At 36.4% G+C, this 21,136-nt stretch overlaps 1 protein-coding gene across 16 annotated transcripts in view; it reads right to left on the bottom strand.

Moving 5' to 3' along the window:
• SNTG2 (syntrophin gamma 2) overlaps positions 1-21,136 on the bottom strand; it is a 286,741-nt gene that overhangs the window by 18,369 nt on the left and 247,236 nt on the right. For all 16 annotated transcript variants that reach the window (XM_080588164.1, XM_080588166.1, XM_080588160.1 and 13 more), the window contains 2 exons: positions 17,142-17,234; positions 12,861-12,971 (listed from right to left, as the gene is read on the bottom strand). In XM_080588164.1, the coding sequence (XP_080444290.1) occupies positions 12,861-12,971; positions 17,142-17,234 (204 nt within the window). The remainder of the gene's footprint in view (positions 1-12,860; positions 12,972-17,141; positions 17,235-21,136) is intronic.

Genomic DNA, 21,136 nt, shown 5'->3' with positions numbered 1-21,136 from the left:
TCGTGTATGAACATACTGTGAAGTAAGTAACAGCTATAGTGATAGATACCTTTATTATTTTTAATAAATATTTTATGTCTCTTTGTTATATGATAGTAATCATACTGTCTCCTCTTCTGTGGCAGTAAAGCATTACCTGAATACGAGGTCATTTTGTACATCTCCACGGAAGGCAGATAATGACTAACTCAGGTGCTGATACACAACAAGTAATACTGTGATTTCATTACTGGAAAGCAACCTGTAAGCATTTGGCAAGATTCATAAGCCTGACTCACTATGTTCACATAAAATATGTGAATTAGTTTAGCCATATTTCTTTGCTTCTGCTTGGCAGATTCCCCAGGGTAAGTGAACTATACTTTGGTTTTATTTCTACTGAGCCAGGTACAACTTTTTTTAAAACAATCTGGATGTTTTAAGTAGACACAGCTAATAAATAGTCTGGTGTGATACAGGACACATTGTTCAATCTAAATACAGGAAAAACTGCTTGATTTCCCCCTAAGACAAATGCTAATAAGAGTTTTCACAGGACAGACGTGGTCTCCAAGACCCTGAATAAAATTAACTCACTGGGGATTTCAAATTATTTAAAAAACAAACACTTTTAAAAAAATAAAATGATCAAAAATAGAGGTTCATTGTTCATTTTTCAATATTGACTAGGTTGCAAGCAGGAAAACACAAATTGTAGATTCTTATTCTACCTCACATTCTGCAAAATAAAACAAAGTTGATATTTGCCTTTTTACTGTTTCATTCAGGAAATAGCCAGGGATTCTGGTGGAATTATGACGAGAACAGGATCAGACACATGAAAAATAAAAACGTGGAAGAAGAAGAAGGTGGCATCAGACTTTCAATATTTGAAGACTCTAGTTCATGATGAAGATGAGTATATATTTTTTTTCAAACAATAGTGCACTGTTTCCTTACAGCCTCAGGTACATATAGTTTATTGTCTCAGGGATTTTATTTTCCGCTAAGCAAATCTATTATTCTCAGACAAATGTAATTTTCCTTTACTGTCTACTTCCTCCAGCATAAGGTGGCGATAAGCAATATTACTGTACAACAAGAGTAATGGGATCATATTCAGCATGCTTCCAGGATATGCCCTTACCATGATGATAAGTGGCTTTACAAGTGCCTTTATGCTCAATGAAACATCCAAGAAAGCTACAGAAAAGTCCTTCTCAGACGCAGTAACCTTTGGACAGAGAAAGTTTTGGCAGCAAGCTCTCCTCAGAGATTGTTCTCTCAGTGCACACATAAGCCTGGGAGAATAATGCTTTCAGCCCTTAAATCCTGCATAGAATATGTAAGCAGAGATATTTGGATGTATATAATAATTTGTGTTCATCATCAATTTGGTTCATCATCAGACAAATAAATTTTAACTTTCCAGAATCTTGAACCACAAGAATTTTGTAATTACACAGCTTTAAGAATTTGTTAACATAAATGAAGCGACTCCCCCATCCCTTCAAAAAATTTTGAAGTTTTCCTACAGCTTTTGAAGTAAAAATAGGTGAATTCAGACACTATGCACAGGCCATTTTTTCATGCCATCATTTGAATTAATAAGCCATTATAAACAGATTGTTATAATTGGATCTCTTACACAATGTGCCTCTGCAATATTTCATTGCTTATTTTCCTTCCATGCAATGGGAGAACATTTTAGTTTTTATGACTAGATTTTAAAGAAATATGTATTGCAATAAAAGTCAGATATTCTTTTATCTAAAAGCAGCTAACACAGGAGAATAGATTATAGATGCATGACAAAAATTAAGGAATCTTAAACATTGCATCTTGATTAAATCAAGGTTTAGGGAGGTGTGCTGTTATTCATCTTTCATGGTTCTTCACTACAAAATTCTGCTTTCTGAGTATATCATTCCATGCATTTGAAATGCAATGCAAACTGCTATGTGACCTCCCACTACTTCCAGTTTCTAGTCAATGAGCACAAGTTTATCAAAATGTATTATGGAAAAAGTTGCTACCTGCAACATCTAATTGAAAAAAAGTTTATAAACCCTTACCCCTTAAAATGCTGCACTTGGTTGCTTCTTTGTGAGAAGATAAATATACCTTAACTGGAGTAAAACAATCTGTCAATTACAGAAGTTCTCTTAATTGTGTTAAACAGCTACGCACCCCCATGTATTTAATGGAAATTAAATTGAAATTAAATTAAATGGAAATTAAACTGACACTTCCAAGATTCTAAATAACAACAAACACAAAACACCCTATAATCTTATGAAAACAATAGAGGCATAAGCCAACACAACCAATGAGCATACTGTGCAATTTATTATGATTCATATCTAGTTAAATAAGGAGAAAAAAAAAGATAACATCAAGGGAAGTGGCAAAACTCTCTCAAACTTCTGTTTTTGTGTACTTGCTAGTTATTAGGTTAAGAAATAATTACCCTAAAAGAAGAAAAATCTCTTGAGAACTTATATCAAACCAAGCACCTTGGTAATGCATAATAATTGGCATCCAGTTGCTGAAGTATTCATTTGGGCCTCTTACTCAAAATCAGATCTCATTGTGGAAGAAAAATGAAGCGTAAATGTTGGTTAAAATCCTTTGAGGAATTTAAACCCATGTGATCTTTATTCTGATTTTTTGGAGGCATAAAGAAACCACTTTTTCTATTTTGATTGATAGATATGGTCATGAGGAAATGTTTCTTAAAACATTTTATTGTCATTTTATTTGTATTTTATTGACAATATATGTCTATTGTAAACATTAATATAAAATTAATGTAAACATTCAGAAAAAAAAAGTAGTGCCATTATTTAACTCTCTTTGTATAAATTTTACATAACTAAAATCGAGTATACACACAGGACTTTTAATAAATGCAACTCAATAGAAAATAATATGGAATAATGTATCTATTCTCAGCTCAAGTCAAAGTTTAAATCTCTTGAATTACAATATTTAAAAACAATAAATCATAAAATACAAAAGCACTCACATTAGTCTTAGATTTGCTCCAAAATGAACGGAAAACATCCAACAATTTCACCTCAGGTTCTGACTGATTCATTCTGACATTCAACATATTGAGTTACTGCAGCCAGAAGAGCTCAGAGACAAGAGCCTTTTACAAAGCTTTTCATTTCCTTACTGCAAATATATTCACTTCAAAGCTGTACATATTTATCAAGAAAAACAATTAGAGATAGCTAACACAGATTGTAGGCAGGATTTCAGACTGCTCTAACAATGTTATGTGAAGAGTTTTTGGATAAGAAAAGAGGAAAGATAGGAATGTGTCAGCACTGGGAGTCAATCCAATTCCCCTACTGCACAGTGCTCATTGATTCTATCAGAGTACACATCAAACTGCAGCAGTCCCTCCTGTGTACCTCAGAATTTTGTCTAATCTGTTACAATTAATCTTTTGGATACTTACAATATGATTTTATTTCTATATAATATAATTTACATGCAGTTGAAAGAGGAGAAGCGTTGCCAAACCTGTGTTTTAAGTGAAGACAGCACTTTATTTTCTCCAGATCATGCTGCAGGTCCCTCAGAGGGATTACTTTTAAGAGTGGTACTGTTTTTGGAAGCTGTTACAGAACGGGGTATCCGAACAGGTAGCATATGAGCTTTCTACATGTAATTTACCAGTTGGCTCACTTCCCTCATGTTCTCTCCCATCTTCACTATTTTATATTAAGTTTTCTATTAGGGTGTGAGATCATGGAGGATTATAAGAAGAGAGGAGAACTCTGAAACTATTCTGTTGCAGGGCTCTGATATGGTCAACTTTGGTAGACTGTGTTAGATATGGTCATCGGAGAGGTAAGGTTCACCCTGAGGCCTGAGAAATCCAATTAATCACAAGAGTATTTGACACAGTAGGACATAAATGAGGGTGGGGATGTGGTGCTTTGTCCCTGAGAGACACTTGATGTCTGCACTGGCTGCCTTCACAACCTTGAAGCTGTCTAGCAAGGGGCAGTCATGTATATCCAGAACAGGCATTGGGGTACAGGTTTGTGCAGACTGAGGATAGGGTTTGCTCAGAGAACTGGTGTTCAGGTGGTGAATATAGCTTGGATGAAGATTACAACAGGAAAAGGGGAAGAGGATTGGGGGGTTAATTTGGAAATATGGATTTGGTGAAAGATAGGGATGGCATGAAGGACACGGGACATGTAGATACTGCATTGTCAGAAGACATGGAGACAATATGTCTGCTAACGAGAGACCATCTGGAGTATGGTTTATAGGGTGGAAATTTTGCTTCTTCAGGTTTAGAATGTAATGTGATTTTTTTTTTTCTAGAAAATAACACCAATGATACTTCTTTCTAATAAATGAATCACTCCAATCTCTCTGTCTATTTTTTAAAGTAACATATTTCACCGCATACCCAGCCAGGCAGATAACTGAGTAACTGATCATTTTATTTGCCCTGCATCATCTAACTCCACCTTTCTGCTTGCTCGCCTCATCTGTGATTGCTGTTTTTTTTTTTTTCTTAATTACAATTGTCTATTTTATGTATATTTAGAAGAATCTCTGCATGTCTAATATTTCAATAATCAAGGCTATTTCAGTTTACTATATGCATCCTAATAAGTAGTTAAGGACAGCAAAGGCACTAGAGGGAAGACAGCGAGCAAGAAAGAGCATAAAAGATCGGATCAAAGCAGTGGAAGATAAGACTACAAAACTGCCTGCTGGTACTGAGAATATAAAATATGTGCACACTGCACTGACCTTGATCACTGTATGTGCACAGCCAAGTAAGAAAAATGTATGTTCTTGCTTTGCCCACCCACCTATAACAGCTGGATATATGATGTATCATAAAGACCTTAACAGGCCTGTTGCATCACTACCACACACACACTTAAGTTTATTGATTACTTCTGAGAGCTGTTGAATCACTATTTGAACAAGACATGAGCCTGTATCCTGTAAAGGCTCTCTCAGTGTCTAATTTTCTGCACCTGTGCATTTCATGACTTCTTTAAGGACGTTGGTGAGTCTTAGTGTTTATTAATTGTTGACATTAGTATAACTGTTGCTACTGTATTCTTCAGCATATTATTTCATTCTTTTTGATTGAAGTGCTAACCACACTTTTTTGGAAAGTAAAACAAAACAAAACAAAAAACAACAACAACAAAAAACAAATAATATCTAGCTTTTAGCTGTAGTCAACAGAAGAAATTCTAAATTCAGTTCTAAATTTTAGCAAGTATACCACAGCTTGGTTGCCATATCATGATTGAAAAGAACAAATGTGTTAGTACAGTGCAGCTTAAGACTGTTATAAACAGGTGTAGTGGGTTTACATGGCAAGGTTTTGGTAACAGGGGGCCATAGGGGTGGCTTCTATGAGAAGAATCTAGAAGCTGCCCCACGTTTGGTAAGGGCCCCACTGCTGACCAGAGCTGAGCCAATAAGTGATGTTGTTTTGCGCCTCTGTGAGAACATGTTTAAGTCAGGGAAAAAGATAAATATGCTGTGACACACAGCAGCTGGGAGAGTGAGAGGAGTGAGAAACAGCCCTGCAGGAGCCAAGGTCAGTGAAGAAGGAGGGGGAGAGGTGCTCCAGGCGCCGGAGCAGAAGTCCCCTGCGGCCTGTGATGAGGACCATGGTGAAGCAGGCTGTCCCCCTGCAGCCCATGGAGTACCACGGTGGAGCAGGGTTCCACCCTGCAGCCCGTGGAGGAGACCACAGTGGAGCAGGTGGACCTGCACCAACAGAGACTGCAGCCTGTGGAAGACCCCTGCCAGAGCAGATTCCGGGCCGGACCTGTAGCCTGTGGAGAGGAGACCACGCAGGAGCAGGTGACCTGGCAGGAGCTGCTGCCCGTGGGGGATCCAGGTTGGAGCAGTTTGCTCCTGAGGGATGGACCCCGTGGTACGGACCCATATCTGGAGCAGTTCTTGAAGAGCTGCTGCCTGTGGGCAGCCCACGCCGGATCAGTTCAGCAAGGACTGCATCCCGTGGGAGGGACCCCACTGCACAGGGGACGAGAGTGACCGAGAAGGAGCGGCGGAGAAGAAGCACTATAGACTGACCATAACCCCCATTCCCCCGTTCCCCTGCGCTGCTCGGGGGGAGGAGGTGGAAGAGGGTGGATGGGGGGGAAGGTGCTTTTGGTTTCTTTCCTTTGTTTCTCACTTCTCTAGCTTGTTAGTAATAGGTAATAAATCTTACTATCTCCCTATGCTGAATCTGTTTTGCCTGTCACGATAATTACTGTGTGATCTCCCTGTCCTTATCTCAGCCCTTGAGCCCTTTTCATCGTATTTTCTCCCCGTTCCTCTTTGAGGAGGGGGAGTGAGAGAGCAGTTGTGGTGGAGCTCGACTGCCCACCCAAGTAAAACCACCACAACAGGAAAAAATAAATTTTTGGCTATGGAATGAGGTATGAAAGCTTGTCCAGCTGTAAAGTTTTATTTAAAACTCTTTGTGAATATTTGTGACTATCATTTACACACACACACACACACACACAAACTAAAATGGTGCTTTTACATTGTAAGCCTAAGAACTTGATCCATGATGACAAAAATCAATGCCAGATGAATTGCAACTCTATCTATGAGTTGTACTTAAGTTTTTTAACAGTGTTCTACAGGGACCAGGAAGAGTCAGACGGCTTTTCAGTGCCAGCTTCAGTGATTCCAACTGCCACTGTCTACTGTCAAATCTGGAACAAGTTTAAATGTGGCATTGGCAGATGCAAACTTTACTAACGCACAAGAAACGCGTCTGAAAAGTTGTCCTGGAGATGCTCGTCTAGGAGCAGGCAATTAAATTCACCCCTTCCAGAAAATATTAAAATTAATTTCCAATAGCAATCCAACTGTCCGATACTGTCAAATGGATAAAGTCTTAACTCATATCCATCATAATCTTGCAAATGTTTTTCAAGCTCTCAAGATGTTCAGTAGTAAACTGCCAGACTTCAGCAACAAAAGACCCATATTAATAAAAAAACAGAAGGGCTTGAGTGCTAGATTATGGTTTATTGATGCTAGAGATTAATGTTGTTGTAAAGAGAGAGCTTTGCTTGCACTCTCCTTAATATCCCATAGTTCTCAACTAATGTGGAATATATTTCCTCTCAGGTGCATATAGTAAATCTAAAGACAGAAGCACAGTTGCCGACTTGTCCTTGATCACTTTTCTGAAATTCTCCTATTTTAAATGAAAAGGATTTGTTGCAAACTGTGCTGCACAGTCTAATTGCAAAAGCGTATCAGAGTGTGCTCCTGTACCACTGCAAAATTACAATAGTGTTGAGGCTTGAAGTCAGTGAAGAAAGAATACTGTATGCACTCTGATAAATATGCAGGGTTCTTAAATTATATGCATAACAAACAGGAAGTGCATGAGAAAAGCAACATTTACTTGAATGCTTAAATATGGCTCACAATTGTCTAGTGAAACTATGATTTATTTTTGTATTCTTTCTTTAATTAAATATTTGTGACCAAGTTGGTAAAAGAGGAAATGTAGTGAAGAAAGATAAATAAGGTCTCTTTCCCTTCTCAGTGTGAATGAATTGCTAAAATATATTTCCACTTTTCTTTTCAACAGAGGATAGAAAGAAAATGAGATGAGAAAAAAAAATGCTTATATGGCTCAATTAAAATATGCTTGGAAAAAAAAAAGATCTTATCTTCCAGGTAGCTACAGTTTAACTAGGGAGTTAAAACATGAATGCAATCTTAGAAATATTAATCTCTCTTTTTATTTTTTTTAAAGCAAGTGTACTTGCTTTAAAGGCTCAGAATATCTATAGGTTCTACATAAGCTCAGAATATCTAACGTTATTAACATTACTTGGAACTTTTTCTGTACTGGATCCTGTGTTCAGGTACATAAGTTATATACAACTTTGCCAAATATAAAATGTTTTGGCCAATATTTACCATGCCAGTGACAAAATTACTTTTCAAAAGAAAACTTTAGCCAAAATTCCTGAGACTCTAAAATTTGGCAGGGAGATTTGCATCAGAGGTTGTTTTTTTACTATTCCTGTGTAATCTGTCCAAATTTGTTAACTGGAAAATTTACTTGCCAAGATATTATTTTCGCTGAGCATGCTCCAGCTTCAAACTTCTACCAGACAGGAAATTAAAGGAGTGTGACTCTTGATCAGGAAAATTTGGGTATATTATATTCTTCTATTTTTCAAGCAACTGATGGAACCTACTTTTTAAATTGCTTTTTCAATTACTCAATTTATTTTATGGTAACTTAAGTTTTATTTACCAAAATTACTTATGAAAAAATCACATAAAACTTGAATAAATTCAAGACAAATCATGAGTATTGTTTCCCCCCACAGCAGTTATCCTGCCAAAAAAAATGGAAATGATGTAACTTTAATAGAATCTCATTTCAAAAATCTACCTTGCTTCCTACAATTTTGTTATTTTCTCTATAATTATGTAATTACAAATTGCTTATTCAATAATCTTTGTGTTTATTTAATAATGTTTGCATTTTTCTACTATCAAATTGAGGCTGACTGGTCTATATGTTTCTACATCTCCCCTTGGTCCTTTAAAGAAAAAAAAATATCTTTCTGTAATTTTATTTATTTACCTGGACTTCTCAAACACAACTTCCACTACCTCCTAGTGTGAAAACTATCATTTAAAAATACTCCAACCACTTTCCCTCCATATTCTGGCTTTTCTTTATAACCCCTTGATCTTACCTGTAATGTGAGATGTAATTGCATTTTTTTTTGATAACTGAAGCAAACAAAAAAGCACAGAACGTACCCTTCTCATCTGCTATTTGCTCAGTTCATGCAGTAAGCTATGAATTATTATTTGCCTTCAAGCCTTCAGCTCTCCCCTGCTACTAAAATATTCACAGATTCTTCTTACTTGTTGTTATGCCTTTTTTTTTTTCTTCATTTTTTTTACTGTTAAGAAAATACAAAAGCAAGGATTTTACATAGAAACTTTTGACATGTAACAGGTCCATGTTGTCTCACTTCTGTGCCTGGCAAGATTATGGAACAATCCTCCTGGAAACCATGCTAAAACACATGGAAAATAAGGAGGTGATTGATGATGGCCAACATGGCTTCACTAAGGGCAGATCGTGCTTGACAAATCTGGTGGCCTTCTACGATGGGGTTACAGCATTGGTGGATAGGGGAAGAGCAACTGACATCATCTACCTAGACTTCTGCAAAGCATTCAACCCTGTCCTCCAAGATATCTTTGTCTCTAAATTGCAGAGACATGGATTTGATGTATGGACCACTCGGTGGGTAAGGAATTGGCTGGATGGTCACACTCGAAGACTTGTGGTCAATGGCTCAATGTCCAAGTGGATATCAGAAAAGAGTGGTGGTCCTCGGGGGTCAGTATTGGGACCAGAGCTGTTTAACATCTTTTTCAGTGACATGGACAGTGATATTGAGTGCAGCCTCAGCAAGTTTGCTGATGACATCAAGCTTTGTGGTGTGGTCGAGCTGCTGGAGGGAAGGGATGCCATCCAGAGGGACCTGGACAGCTTGAGACGTGGGGCTGTGTGAACGTCATGAAGTTCAACAAGGCAAAGTGCAAGGTCTACATATGGGCTGGGGCAATCCCAAGCACAAATACAGGCTGTGCGAAGAATGGATTGAGAGCAGTCCAGCGGAGAAGGACCTGGGGGTGTGTTGGTTGATGAGAAGCTCAACATGAGCCAGCAATGTGCGCTTGCAGCCCAGGAAGGCAACCATATCCTGGGCCGCATCAAAAGAAGTGTGGCCAGCAGGTTGAGCGAGGTGATTCTCCCCCTCTTGCTCTCCTGGGACCCACCTGGAGTGCTGCGTTCAGGTCTGGGGCCCACAGCATAAGAAAGGCATAGATCTGTTAAAGTGGGTCCAGAGGAGGGCCACAAAGATGATCAGAGGGCTGGAGCACCTCTCCTACAAAGAAAGGCTGAGGGAACTGGGGTTATTTGGCTTACAGAAGAGAAGGTTCCAGGGAATCCTTATAGCAGCCTTCCAGTACCTAAAATGGGCCCTACAGGACAGCTGGGGAGGGACTCTTTGTCAGGTAGTGTAGTAATAGCACAAGGAGTAATGGCTTTAAACTAAAGACAGGAGATTTAGATTAGATACAAGGAAGAAATTCTTCACTCAGAGGGTGGTGAGGCACTGGAGCAGGTTGCCCAGAGAAGCTGTGGGTGCCCCATCCCTGGAAGTGTTCAAGGCCAGCTTGGATGGGGTTCTGAGCAATGTGGTCAAGTGCAAGGTATCTCTGCCAATGGCAGGGGGGTTGGAATTAGATGATCTTTAATGCCCTTTCCAACTTAAGCCATTCTGTGAAACTGTGTGTAATGAATATGTTCCATCTGGTTTAAGAGCCCCTCGCCAAAGGGACATGAAAGGGCATCTCCAGCTCAAATAATTTCAAACTTTTGATTCAAGGAAAAGCACATAGACATACAAGCTCCACATTAATGCCACGGTCCAGAAACACTTCATAACTAATCTTTCTCTTCCTCCTTTCAAAACAGCTACAAAGCTACTCCTTCATAGAAAAACATGTACATGCTATGCTGCAAACAGATTTTTTTAAGAGCCTTTAAAAAAAACAACTGATTTCCTAAACAAATAACATGCTGAAATTACATAGGTACACACTTGTGCTATTTTTACATTTGTTGAAGTGGTGGATACCTCAAAGGAGCTGAACTTCTAGAATTGTGTTACAAGTTGCTGATGCGACACATTGGGAGGTCCTGTTACCACCCCACACTGAAGTGAAGGCAGGAAGAGCACTGTCCTTTCCTGTCTTGACCAACAACTGGGGCAGGGGTCACTTGGCCACCCATTAAACAGGGGTTGTCTAAATACGTAATACACACATACCTGCAAACTAGCTGCAACAACTGCTTTTTTTCCCATTACCAGGCATTCTGCTGGATTTGCGGGGTTTTCAAGGATTTGAAGTGGTATTATTGGAAGTATTAAAGGAAGAGTAAGTACAGAGTAGTATTGAAATGGGAAAGTACAAGGGGAAGTTGTAGGGAATATGAAGGACCTGAAGAAGAAACAACTGACAGGAATCTAGGACTTACTAGTTCCTTTAAACAGAAAAAAAAAAATAAATGGAAAAATATATTGTTCTTCACCTAAAACTGAAGTGCACAGGAAGAAGCACTTCGCTCAAAATTTGTAGGAGAAAAAATACCATCTCTAGTTAGTAACCAAGATGCAAAAATAGAATTCCCAAATGTGTTTTTTTTTTTTTCCCCAAAGAATTTATAAGCATATAGAACTCGATGTAATCTGGAAAAATCTTTTGCAACCTTAATGCTACTGATTACTGCCAAGTGAACATAAGTCATCTGTATCAAGCTTTATTTCACATGTAGTGGAAATTAAAGTTCTATTATTTGATGACATTTTCTGTTCCTGATTATTGGCTGCATTTCACCATACAGCAACATCTGGCTCTTTCAGTACACTAAGCTGAGGCAGATACTGTAGTATATACTATGGGTATTAGAGATGCTTATTTCATGATCACTCTGTAATTCCAAAGTCTAAGAAATAATACCATTTAGAAGTGTAGTGGACATAAACTTGAATATATGAACCAAGTATCTAGAGCAGGGAGGCTGCATAGTTTTAGCCCAGTCCCATTTAATGTGAAATCTTAATGAGAATGGGAAATCTTAAAGGATAGGTAAAGATATTAACTCTTCTACCTTTGTGATATGGTCATTACAGCAAATTTTCACTTTATAGGTCATTTTAACCAGTATAACTCCAGGTAATAGTATTTGAGAGCTTTCATAGATCTTCGTGTTTTTGTTTGTTTGTTTGTTTAATTTTTCTTTGACTTTTGTCCACCAAATCCCAGCTGAACCTCACTCTTGCCTTCCTCTTCTTTGTCATATCACATCAAAGTTCTGATTCCTTTCAAAACGTCATGATTGAATAATTCTGTCTTCACTTGTTTATGTTTTATTGAATTATTCTTTACTCTCTTTATTCATCAATGATCTCTACCTTTGTATTCCATTTCTCCAATTTTCATCCAATCCCTTAGGTTGTGTGTACAACTGCAAGAAGCTTAGGATCACAGAGGAGAATCTGAGGCCAGATTCAGGCATTACAGCTACACCTCAAGATGATAATTCAAAGTACAATCCTGAATTAGAAACTGCTGAAGTTCAGTTGGGAATCTGAATTCTAAGTTTCACAACCATATCATATTGCTGGAAGCAGAAACAGACACCAGCGGTATCTCATCTATAGTAGTGACTGGCTGTCACCACAACTTAATGCCAGATCCTGCAAAGCACTGAATGCTCCTAAGTCACAGTAGAACCAATAGGTTTCAGGAAGTGCCTGGCCTCTTTCAAGGTTATTTCCTTTTTTTTATTTTTATTTTTAACTAATAAAAGTTACACAATATTTTATTTATTTGCGTATCTTAAACACATTTGCTTGAAATTGTCTACTATATAGCAGCTTAAAATGTATTTAGTCATTAAAAAGTTTTATTTTTCCTTTATCCTTTTCAAAAGCAATTTTAAGGTACCGTATGATTACAGGTAGGCTAAACAACTGCACTAAAGAAATCATCTTTCTGATATAGTGAAACGCCATCAAAACACAGCTCAGTAACAGACTTGTACAAATACTGCAATAAATTTATAGATGTTATATCACTTTATTTATTGTGGAGTTTCTACAGAACAGCAGAGAAAAAGATAAAGTGTGGTCTGCAGTTCACCATGTGCAAGTGCAGCAGTAAATGGAATTGATAATTGATGATTCCATTTCATTTTTTACTAAGCTGAGAAGGAATATGTCACTTACCTTTGTCTCAATTTGTTTGGTGTCTAGATTCTGAAAAAGCAGCTTTACTCTTGTTTTCCCATCATCTGAAGAGCCTTTGAGCTGAGAGAATTTAAATCTCCACAGCACGTTCTAAAGAGAAAGAAATTTGATTAAGGACTCTGTTACACACAGTTACCTAGAACTACAGATAAATGATTAATGTTTATGTATTAAGATGAAGCATTAGGGCAGTAAACACAGTGCATGATAACAGGCTGGTTGCAGAGCAAATAAAATTAACAGCTCAGTATCACATGTGGGAACAAAAGACACAATAATAATATTTGCTAATTAAAAACTTAACGTAGAAGTTCTCTGAAATGTAAATGTTTCCATCCCTACATGATACAATATCAATATCCTTGACAAAAGCTTAGTTTTAAAAAGTGGTTTGAAATCCAAAGATAAATATGAAATAGAGATGCAAAAACTTTATTACTGAATGTGGTCTTGCAAAGTACAAAAAATATGTTCTATGTTACACAGTTGTTTCTAAAATACATAGGAAAGCTAGGCTTCTTGCTCTTTTACAGGTTTACGCATGGGTTCTTACTACTGCTGGCATATCATAGATTCACAGGAGTCTTTTAATATGTATAGAGATACTTTTCAAAAAAAAGAAAAAATTATTTTTGAAACCAGCATTATTTGTATTTGAATGTTTTCTATTGATACAAGTGTATACTTTTTATTTTTTTTAAGGAAAAAAAGCTGTCTAATTGCATAAAGGCCTTCTGCTGATGTTTCCTTAATACCTATAACATTAACGAAAATTCCATGTACATATTGAAATGTGATTCAGTCCCTGGACACTGTTGAGAAAACACAATTTAAATGCTTTAAAGGCTATTGCAAAAGCAAATATAGTCAGAGAAAAGTTTGCTATGTTCAATTTTTCAATATACCTTACTGTAAAATATTTTCTTCATGTAGACCAATGCTATACCTTCACCTGTAAATTTTCTGACTTTTTCTCTGTGCATTTTTCCAGTATTCTATAGATAACGCTGACTGGATTTGGGGTGGAATAGCTGCTCTGTGAGTCAGATGCAGTCCTTTCTACAATCAGTCCTTTCTACATAAGTTCAGACTACTTTCACTGTCTGAGAGGAGAGGTATTCTGCTAAATTTTAAACTACTTCTACATATTTGAGTCCTGCGGCATAGTTAGTAAATTCAAGGGAAGTGTTGGATTACTCCTATTTTAGAAAACGTAATTTGGAAGAGAGCAGGAGACCTGCTTCCTTCAAATTAGCACTTTGGTAAGTTATTTCTTCACATTGTTGCCAGCTATTACAATAGATGCCTTGATGCCTTTAATGGTAATTAAATATTTACATTTAACTTGATATATCCTTGTTGAGACTAAATCCCCACTCTTCTGGGTGCTGCCAGAACACAGAAAAGAAGAAATACCAGTCTGCGAGATTATTAGAATGATAAAGGAAAGTAGAAGTTTTGTATTTGTCTCATTAGCCAATGATTTTCCTTTTTTAGTGGATATGGCAACACTTGTATAAATGACAACTGGTAAGTGTGATAATCTATACACTGAATGATGAAAGCCTCACGAATTTCAATTATTTTTTTGTGTGTGTGATCTTTAGAACCCTACTCATGGTTTGAGAAGGAATACCCTATGCACAAACAAAACAAAACAAAACAGAAAGTGTTTATGCATTTGTTTATACAAATAAAAAGGTATGAAAAGCCTTATTTAATCTCCTGGTTCCCTGCAGACACAAACATCATTGGCTTCTTAGATTTCTTAATATAAAGGGTGAAAAAAACTCACCCCACCAACAATGCTATGGCATTCTGCTGGTGCTTAAACTTTACATTCATGAACAAATTTTAACTGGGTCCAGAGGGCCTAATTAGACCACCTGAAAGGTATTCTTAAATAGGTTTGGATCTAAATAGGATAGAGGAACATTCACTATATACTATAATTGCTTAGATGGGGATGAAACACAAACAATTTAGCAATAATAGGCGTTGCTGGAGTCAATAGTTGACACTGAGTGGAAAAGAGAAATAGATGGCTCTGGAAAGAAGAAGAAAATGCACACTTGGGGATCCCTTTATTTCGGATAAGTGGCTGGAGGCATGGAATAGGGAAGATGAACCAACTAAGCCAACAGATAAAGAAAATCTCTATGATCAGACACAAAGCAGCTGCAGGATGCAATGGTATCTCTGTGATGGGCGCCAAATGGTATATCTGAATGCGTTAAGTCCATGATGACCCCAGAACAGACCATGTATGTCATGAAGCAATTATTTCAAATATGTTTGAGAATCCCCCAAAACTGTTCTAATGAAGAGTTTTCTAAAAGATGCATAAACTCCTAAGGAGAAGTTCTTGCCCTTTCTATTTTGTCATTTGTAATGTGGAAGGCCTCTTTACATCCCCTTAAAGGCTGTAATAAAGAACACTTTTTAATGAGTGCATGAGCTTTTTGCCCCAAATTTGAGATCCACCTTAGAGGTGTAGGTCAGACCAGAGGAATGTGCTTCATTTTAATAAGCCTGTATGAGCACCTGCTGTGCTTTAAGATGATTTTCTTTGCATCAATAGATGACCTTAATTTGAAGTTCATTGTCTAGAAGATAAAATATTTATTTTCAGCAAAACTTTATGTGTCCCTAATGAACTGCTAATTACTTGACCACTTCAACAACTTACTCAGTCTTGGTAAGAAATATTCTAAAAAGACTGATTGTGTAGCAACACCATCAACTTGAGATGACAGTTACGGGCAGTAAGAATGAACAGTGGAAGCTGCCCATTACTGCCTCACACAGGCTTGAGGATACAGAGCAGGTCCATCTCTCACAGACATGAACAATAAATGTGTATGAACTCTACAGAATTTTTACAGTTTAACAACAGAATTAATATATCTAATGTTATTTTTTTCCCCTTTTGGGTAAGCATCAAAGGTTGATCAAAATCCTCCTCATCATATATGCTGAAGGTAGGCACATTGGGTCAAAGTCCTACCCTTTCTATAGGTAATACCCTGGTTCTACTGAACGCAGTAGGAATGAGATTTTAGTTATGACTCATTTTCTGATCTTGTGAAAATGAGTATCAATTGAGAAATTCTTTTTGTTTTAAAGGTGGCAGTACACTAAATCAACATTCACATATAAAAGAAACATCTTCCATAGTCTAAACTAATGAGATGATTACTGTCTATACTTCATCTGTGGCTACATGCAAAATGTGCTATGCAGAGCATAATTTCAGAATGCAGTATCACCAAAAACAAAGAAGAATATGGAAGCATATGTTCTGAATTGTTATGCTATTCATAGCACATGTAAGGCAACTAGTCTAAATTTTCAAACAATGATCTTGGTCATTATTTCACTGCACAGAGATTTCAATAAACTTGTGCGTTTTTGCCAAAATACCAAATAAGCCAACACACAAAAACTAGATCCTGTGTCAATGTTTCAAAATGCAGTATCTTTCATCTTAACTCAGAATGACTGATTAGCATATATCATAAAAATAATTTCAGTTTGGATTTGAAGATCATATTTTAGAGGACAGACCTTCTACTGTACAGCTCTATTAAGGTAGAAACATTTTTTTTTTAAATGTAAGTTTGCTTTTACTGGCAAATAAATTTATAAATTTATTTAGAATCGCTTCAAATTATATTTAAAATAGTAGAATTATAGATATGGTTTTGAAGTTGGCATGTGCCATAAACCACTCCCTACAGTCACTTTATATAGCCACTCAATTTTGCAAGATAAGTGAATTTAATCATATAGATTGGCTTTAAAATGCATTTGCCCTTGTTCTGTTTAGTTTAGATATAGCCTAAATTTCTTATGATGGAAGAATAATTCATTCTATTTTATATCTGTAGCTTCAAAACAAATAGAACCAGGTGAAAGTTCAATATTTTTCATGGCTGGTAATCTTTTCAAAATCTTGAAGTTTCTCTGTTACTAAGAAACCAAGTTCTCTGCTATATATAACCTTCTTTTTTTATTGCTTGGAAAGGAAATTACTTTTTTTTATATCTTTCTCCAATATCTATCTTTACATGCTATGGCACAAGTAGATTATCCTTTTCTAGTCTCAAACTGACTGCATTTTGGAGGTGCTTTAAAAATAAAAAGTACAGTATATTTGAGGAAAAAATACTCCTCATCAATATATGGTTACTGATAACTTCAAGAACAGTGGAATAAAGCAGTTATATATGTATATGTATATATATTTTTTCATCTTACCTTTGTTTTACTGTCAAAACAGGTAAATCCCAGAGCAAAGTCAACAGTGAAACATAGGGTATCCCCTTGCCAACTGCACATATACGTTTTAGACTGGGAAAAAAAAAATAACAAAAACAACCACACATGAATTTTAGGAGAACAACCATTATCTCAATTTCTCACATAAAAATAATACTTCATATGATTATTTTTGGTGTGTGAGAAGACACTCAGCTAGCAGCACTGGTACTGCCTTATCGCATCTTAAAATTGTCAAAAATTTCTGACTAAGTTTGTATGAGATCTGTAAGCTAGAGATGAACTGGAGATCTTCTTTATGTCAAATCACTCTTCTGCAAAATAAAGACGGTGTTCCTGAAAGCCATTCCTTACCAAATGCAACAGAAAACAAAGTACAATCTGACTATTTTAAAGCTACTGGAGAACTGCATGGACTGCACCTATTAATGACTTCTCACATCTTCTCCAGTAAATATGGGGGTAAAACTGCCTAAATGTTTAATGATTGCAGTCTAATTATAAAAGAACTGTCTATCTACTTGATCTCTCTGCTTGATATAAAGTTTGAAGACAGTCTTTTACTTTGCAACGTCTTCAGTTGTAAACTTGGCTGACATGCCAGTGACACACCGTGATGGTTCATTTTGTTTAAAACAATTTAACAATTACAACAAATAACTAGTACTCATTATTTAGCACTGCTACTTGTTAGATACATAGCCAGTGCTATATATATGCCAATTCTTCAATCTTCTTTCATTCTTCGATCTCCCTTAAGAGGGAGTACAAATATTCTGTTTTATTAAAACAACAACCAGCCAACCAACCAACAAACTCAGAAGTTTTTGTTTTAACTTATGAAAAAAATTTACAGCAAAAAATCATTTAATGCTCTTTGCATGTATTTTTAAGGCTAGCTAACTTTGGTCTTTCCTAGATTCTGAACGTATGACAAAGTATGATGCTGATGTAATGTGAAAAAATTTGATGAGATTCACATTAAAGTAAACGGCAAAAAGCCCACTGCCTTCAGCATGAATAGAGGTCAGAACGTGCCTTGAGCCTTTCCTCACCTCACCTTACCAGCCATTTCATGATATATACATACCCTCAATCTTTATGAAATCTTTTTTACTTTTTTTTTTTTTAATTTTCCCCCAAGGGAGCATTATTTTGCTCTCATTGATATTTCATAAACCACACTGTTGCCTTACCCTTAGACATTTATTTGCAGGATTTTTATTTTTAACTGGATAGTTTCTTTAAATACAGAAACATGGTATTAACATAAGAATTTCCTAAAGGAAACTGAAAGCATTAATGAAATTGCTTAAGTTGAAAATTGTCGCATGAAGTTGTTCTTCAAAATTTTTTTGCATAATATAAAACTTCTGTTTTTAGTAATTGTGAAGGTTTCCTTTTCCCACTACTTAAATAAATATTTAGAGTTATACTAGAATAAGAATTTCTGAGTTATAGACTAGAATAAGAATTTCTGAGTTATAGACATGACATTATGTTAAGGATTTTGAAAGGGCTGGGAATTAAATTCATTTATTAGTACAGGCTAGTATTATAATCAACTGAACAATGACAGATGTAAATTATTTCTGAATAAACTACTTTTCTCATTAGTGTTCAAAGATCATATTATTTGGTATTAAAAAGATTTCAGTGATTGATAATCAATCAGAACACTTTTTAATTTAAATATTTATATATATATGTATTTAATATATTTAACTTAAATATTCCCACATTTTATGCAGTAATTGTAAGGTGGTATTAAGCATCAGTCTTAACTTATTCTCTATTATTATCCAATTTAAATAGTTAAAAAGCTGGGCTCTGACTCAGAAATGCAGTTTTGAAAACGTATTAAATTAGATTCCCCCCATGAGTAAACATCTAATTGCTCTGTCACACATGGTGATTATTAAAATGAACTATTTACAAATAATTAGCCTGGACAATTTTACAAATATTAAATATTTGTAAATAATGGAACTGGTTTAGAAATGATTTGCAGGCAAACACTAAAGGCAAACAGATTATGCTGCATTTTCAGTGTGATAACCATTACAAATAAGGTTTGTACTTAACAAAAAACAAAAAAACAAAAAAACCACACATAACGTTTTCTTTATAACAGAAGTAGTTTCAGTTTTGCCATATAAGAGAGATAACAGCAGTTATTAAATTTAAAAACCTGCCTCTGGCATTTGCTCAGTGACTTTGAACAGGTTCTCGGATAGCTCTAATAAGGACCCCATCCCGACTTATTCACACTAGTACAGAGCACTATCCCTTCTAATTCTTGTCTTTGGAATAAGCTTCCCATACACTTGCAAATATGTGATCACCCTTGTTTATCTACATAAGTTGTTTACATAGAGGTTTAACAATAGAAATCTGATCTTAGCTGTCTTCAAATGTAATTTTCCAGAAAAACATCTTGCTACATATCAGCCAGCTCTCGGCAGGTGTTCAACTTGAGAATTCACAGTTTAAGCACCAGTGAGGAAAAATATAGGTTATTTTAAGCAGTCTTCCTTACCAATTGGAAATTAGATTTTTCTTCTGAGCTTAGGTCTAATACTGGTTTATCACAGAGCACTTAGGAATTGTAAATAGCTGAGAACTTACAAGGTATCAATTTAAATTTTGCATTAAAATATTTTCCTATCATTAAGCTATACTCAAATAGTCACATTAATTTTCATTAATTTACACAGCTCATGTATATATGAAAGTTCAAAACTGTAGCAAATGTGGCACAGTGACAATGTTTGGCTTGCACTGCTCCAGAGTAGGTGTAGTTTTCTAGCTATAATCTTGGTGTCTCTGATGGTAACTGATTATCATAAAAGCCAGTGGTTATGGAGACTGGGAGTTTAAGCCCAATGAACTTTCTTTAGTAAAAAGAATTAAGCTGTTAAAAGCAAGGCATCACATCTGAACTGCATCGGGTCAGAAAATTGTCGTATATATCCCAGATCAATTACTTAATCTCTTCCAAGCACAGGTGAAGTGATCTCTAGAATAATCATTTGTAATGGAAGACAATTACAAAACTCTTACCTCTGTAACCTCTGTATCTGTTTTTTTTTTTTTCAGATATCAATATCATAATGCATATATATTTAACTCATGAAAAGATCACTAAGTTGACAATATGACTGTCCAAATAGGGGAAGAATGGTGTTTATGACCCATTCGCCAAAGGAATTTGTTAGACTTCCTGTGCCTACTCAGAAACAGGGTGAAAGTGTGACAGCATCATGGTAACAACACACTGCAAACGTAGGCAGCATCAAGCAATACTAATATTATTATGCACTAATTAGCATTATCTTGCATGCTGGCATTACCAGGTTTGAGCAGTCCTGAACACACATGCTCTCTGCCTACATCTTGTCCATGCCTCCAGACTGGGTCCTCTTCACCAGCAGGTCATGTGGAAGTGAGCAAGCCTCTCTGTTCCGGCAACAGTAGGGGAAGGCTAAAAGCTTCTCCTTCTAGATGATGAAACTCCCACCTGTCCTCAGCAAATCACTAATACAAAGCTGAGCCCATGCCTTTACATAAACTGCAAGCAACTCAGATTCTTAGAGAGGAGTATGGAGAAGAGTGGGTAGAGTTTCTCTGGGAGGTAGAAAAAAGACAGTCCTGGAAGCTAAATGATGGGAAAAGAGATCCTGTGCTTAGGGGCAGGAGGCATCAGAGAGAGCAAGTACCCTTCTACTGTAGCCTTCAGAACAAAATGAAGTCCCTATGTTTATCCTAGGGCAAGACTTCAGCCCTGTAAGGAAGTCACATCTGGACAGCTGTTCATCTTTCATTTGCCATCTACAAAACTCTTCACACATCCATCCCTCTGCATGACAGTACAGTTAACTAATCTTCTGATGCTTGGGAAACTTAGCACTTTTTTCCCTTCCCTTCCCTTCCCTTCCCTTCCCTTCCCTTCCCTTCCCTTCCCTTCCCTTCCC

The sequence above is a fragment of the Anser brachyrhynchus genome (genome assembly GCF_964034855.1).
Source record: "Anser brachyrhynchus genome assembly, chromosome: 3".
In the NCBI taxonomy this organism is placed as follows: domain Eukaryota; kingdom Metazoa; phylum Chordata; class Aves; order Anseriformes; family Anatidae; genus Anser; species Anser brachyrhynchus.
The sequence above is the reverse complement of the archived record's forward strand: the minus strand, read 5'-3'. Positions and strand labels throughout refer to the sequence as shown.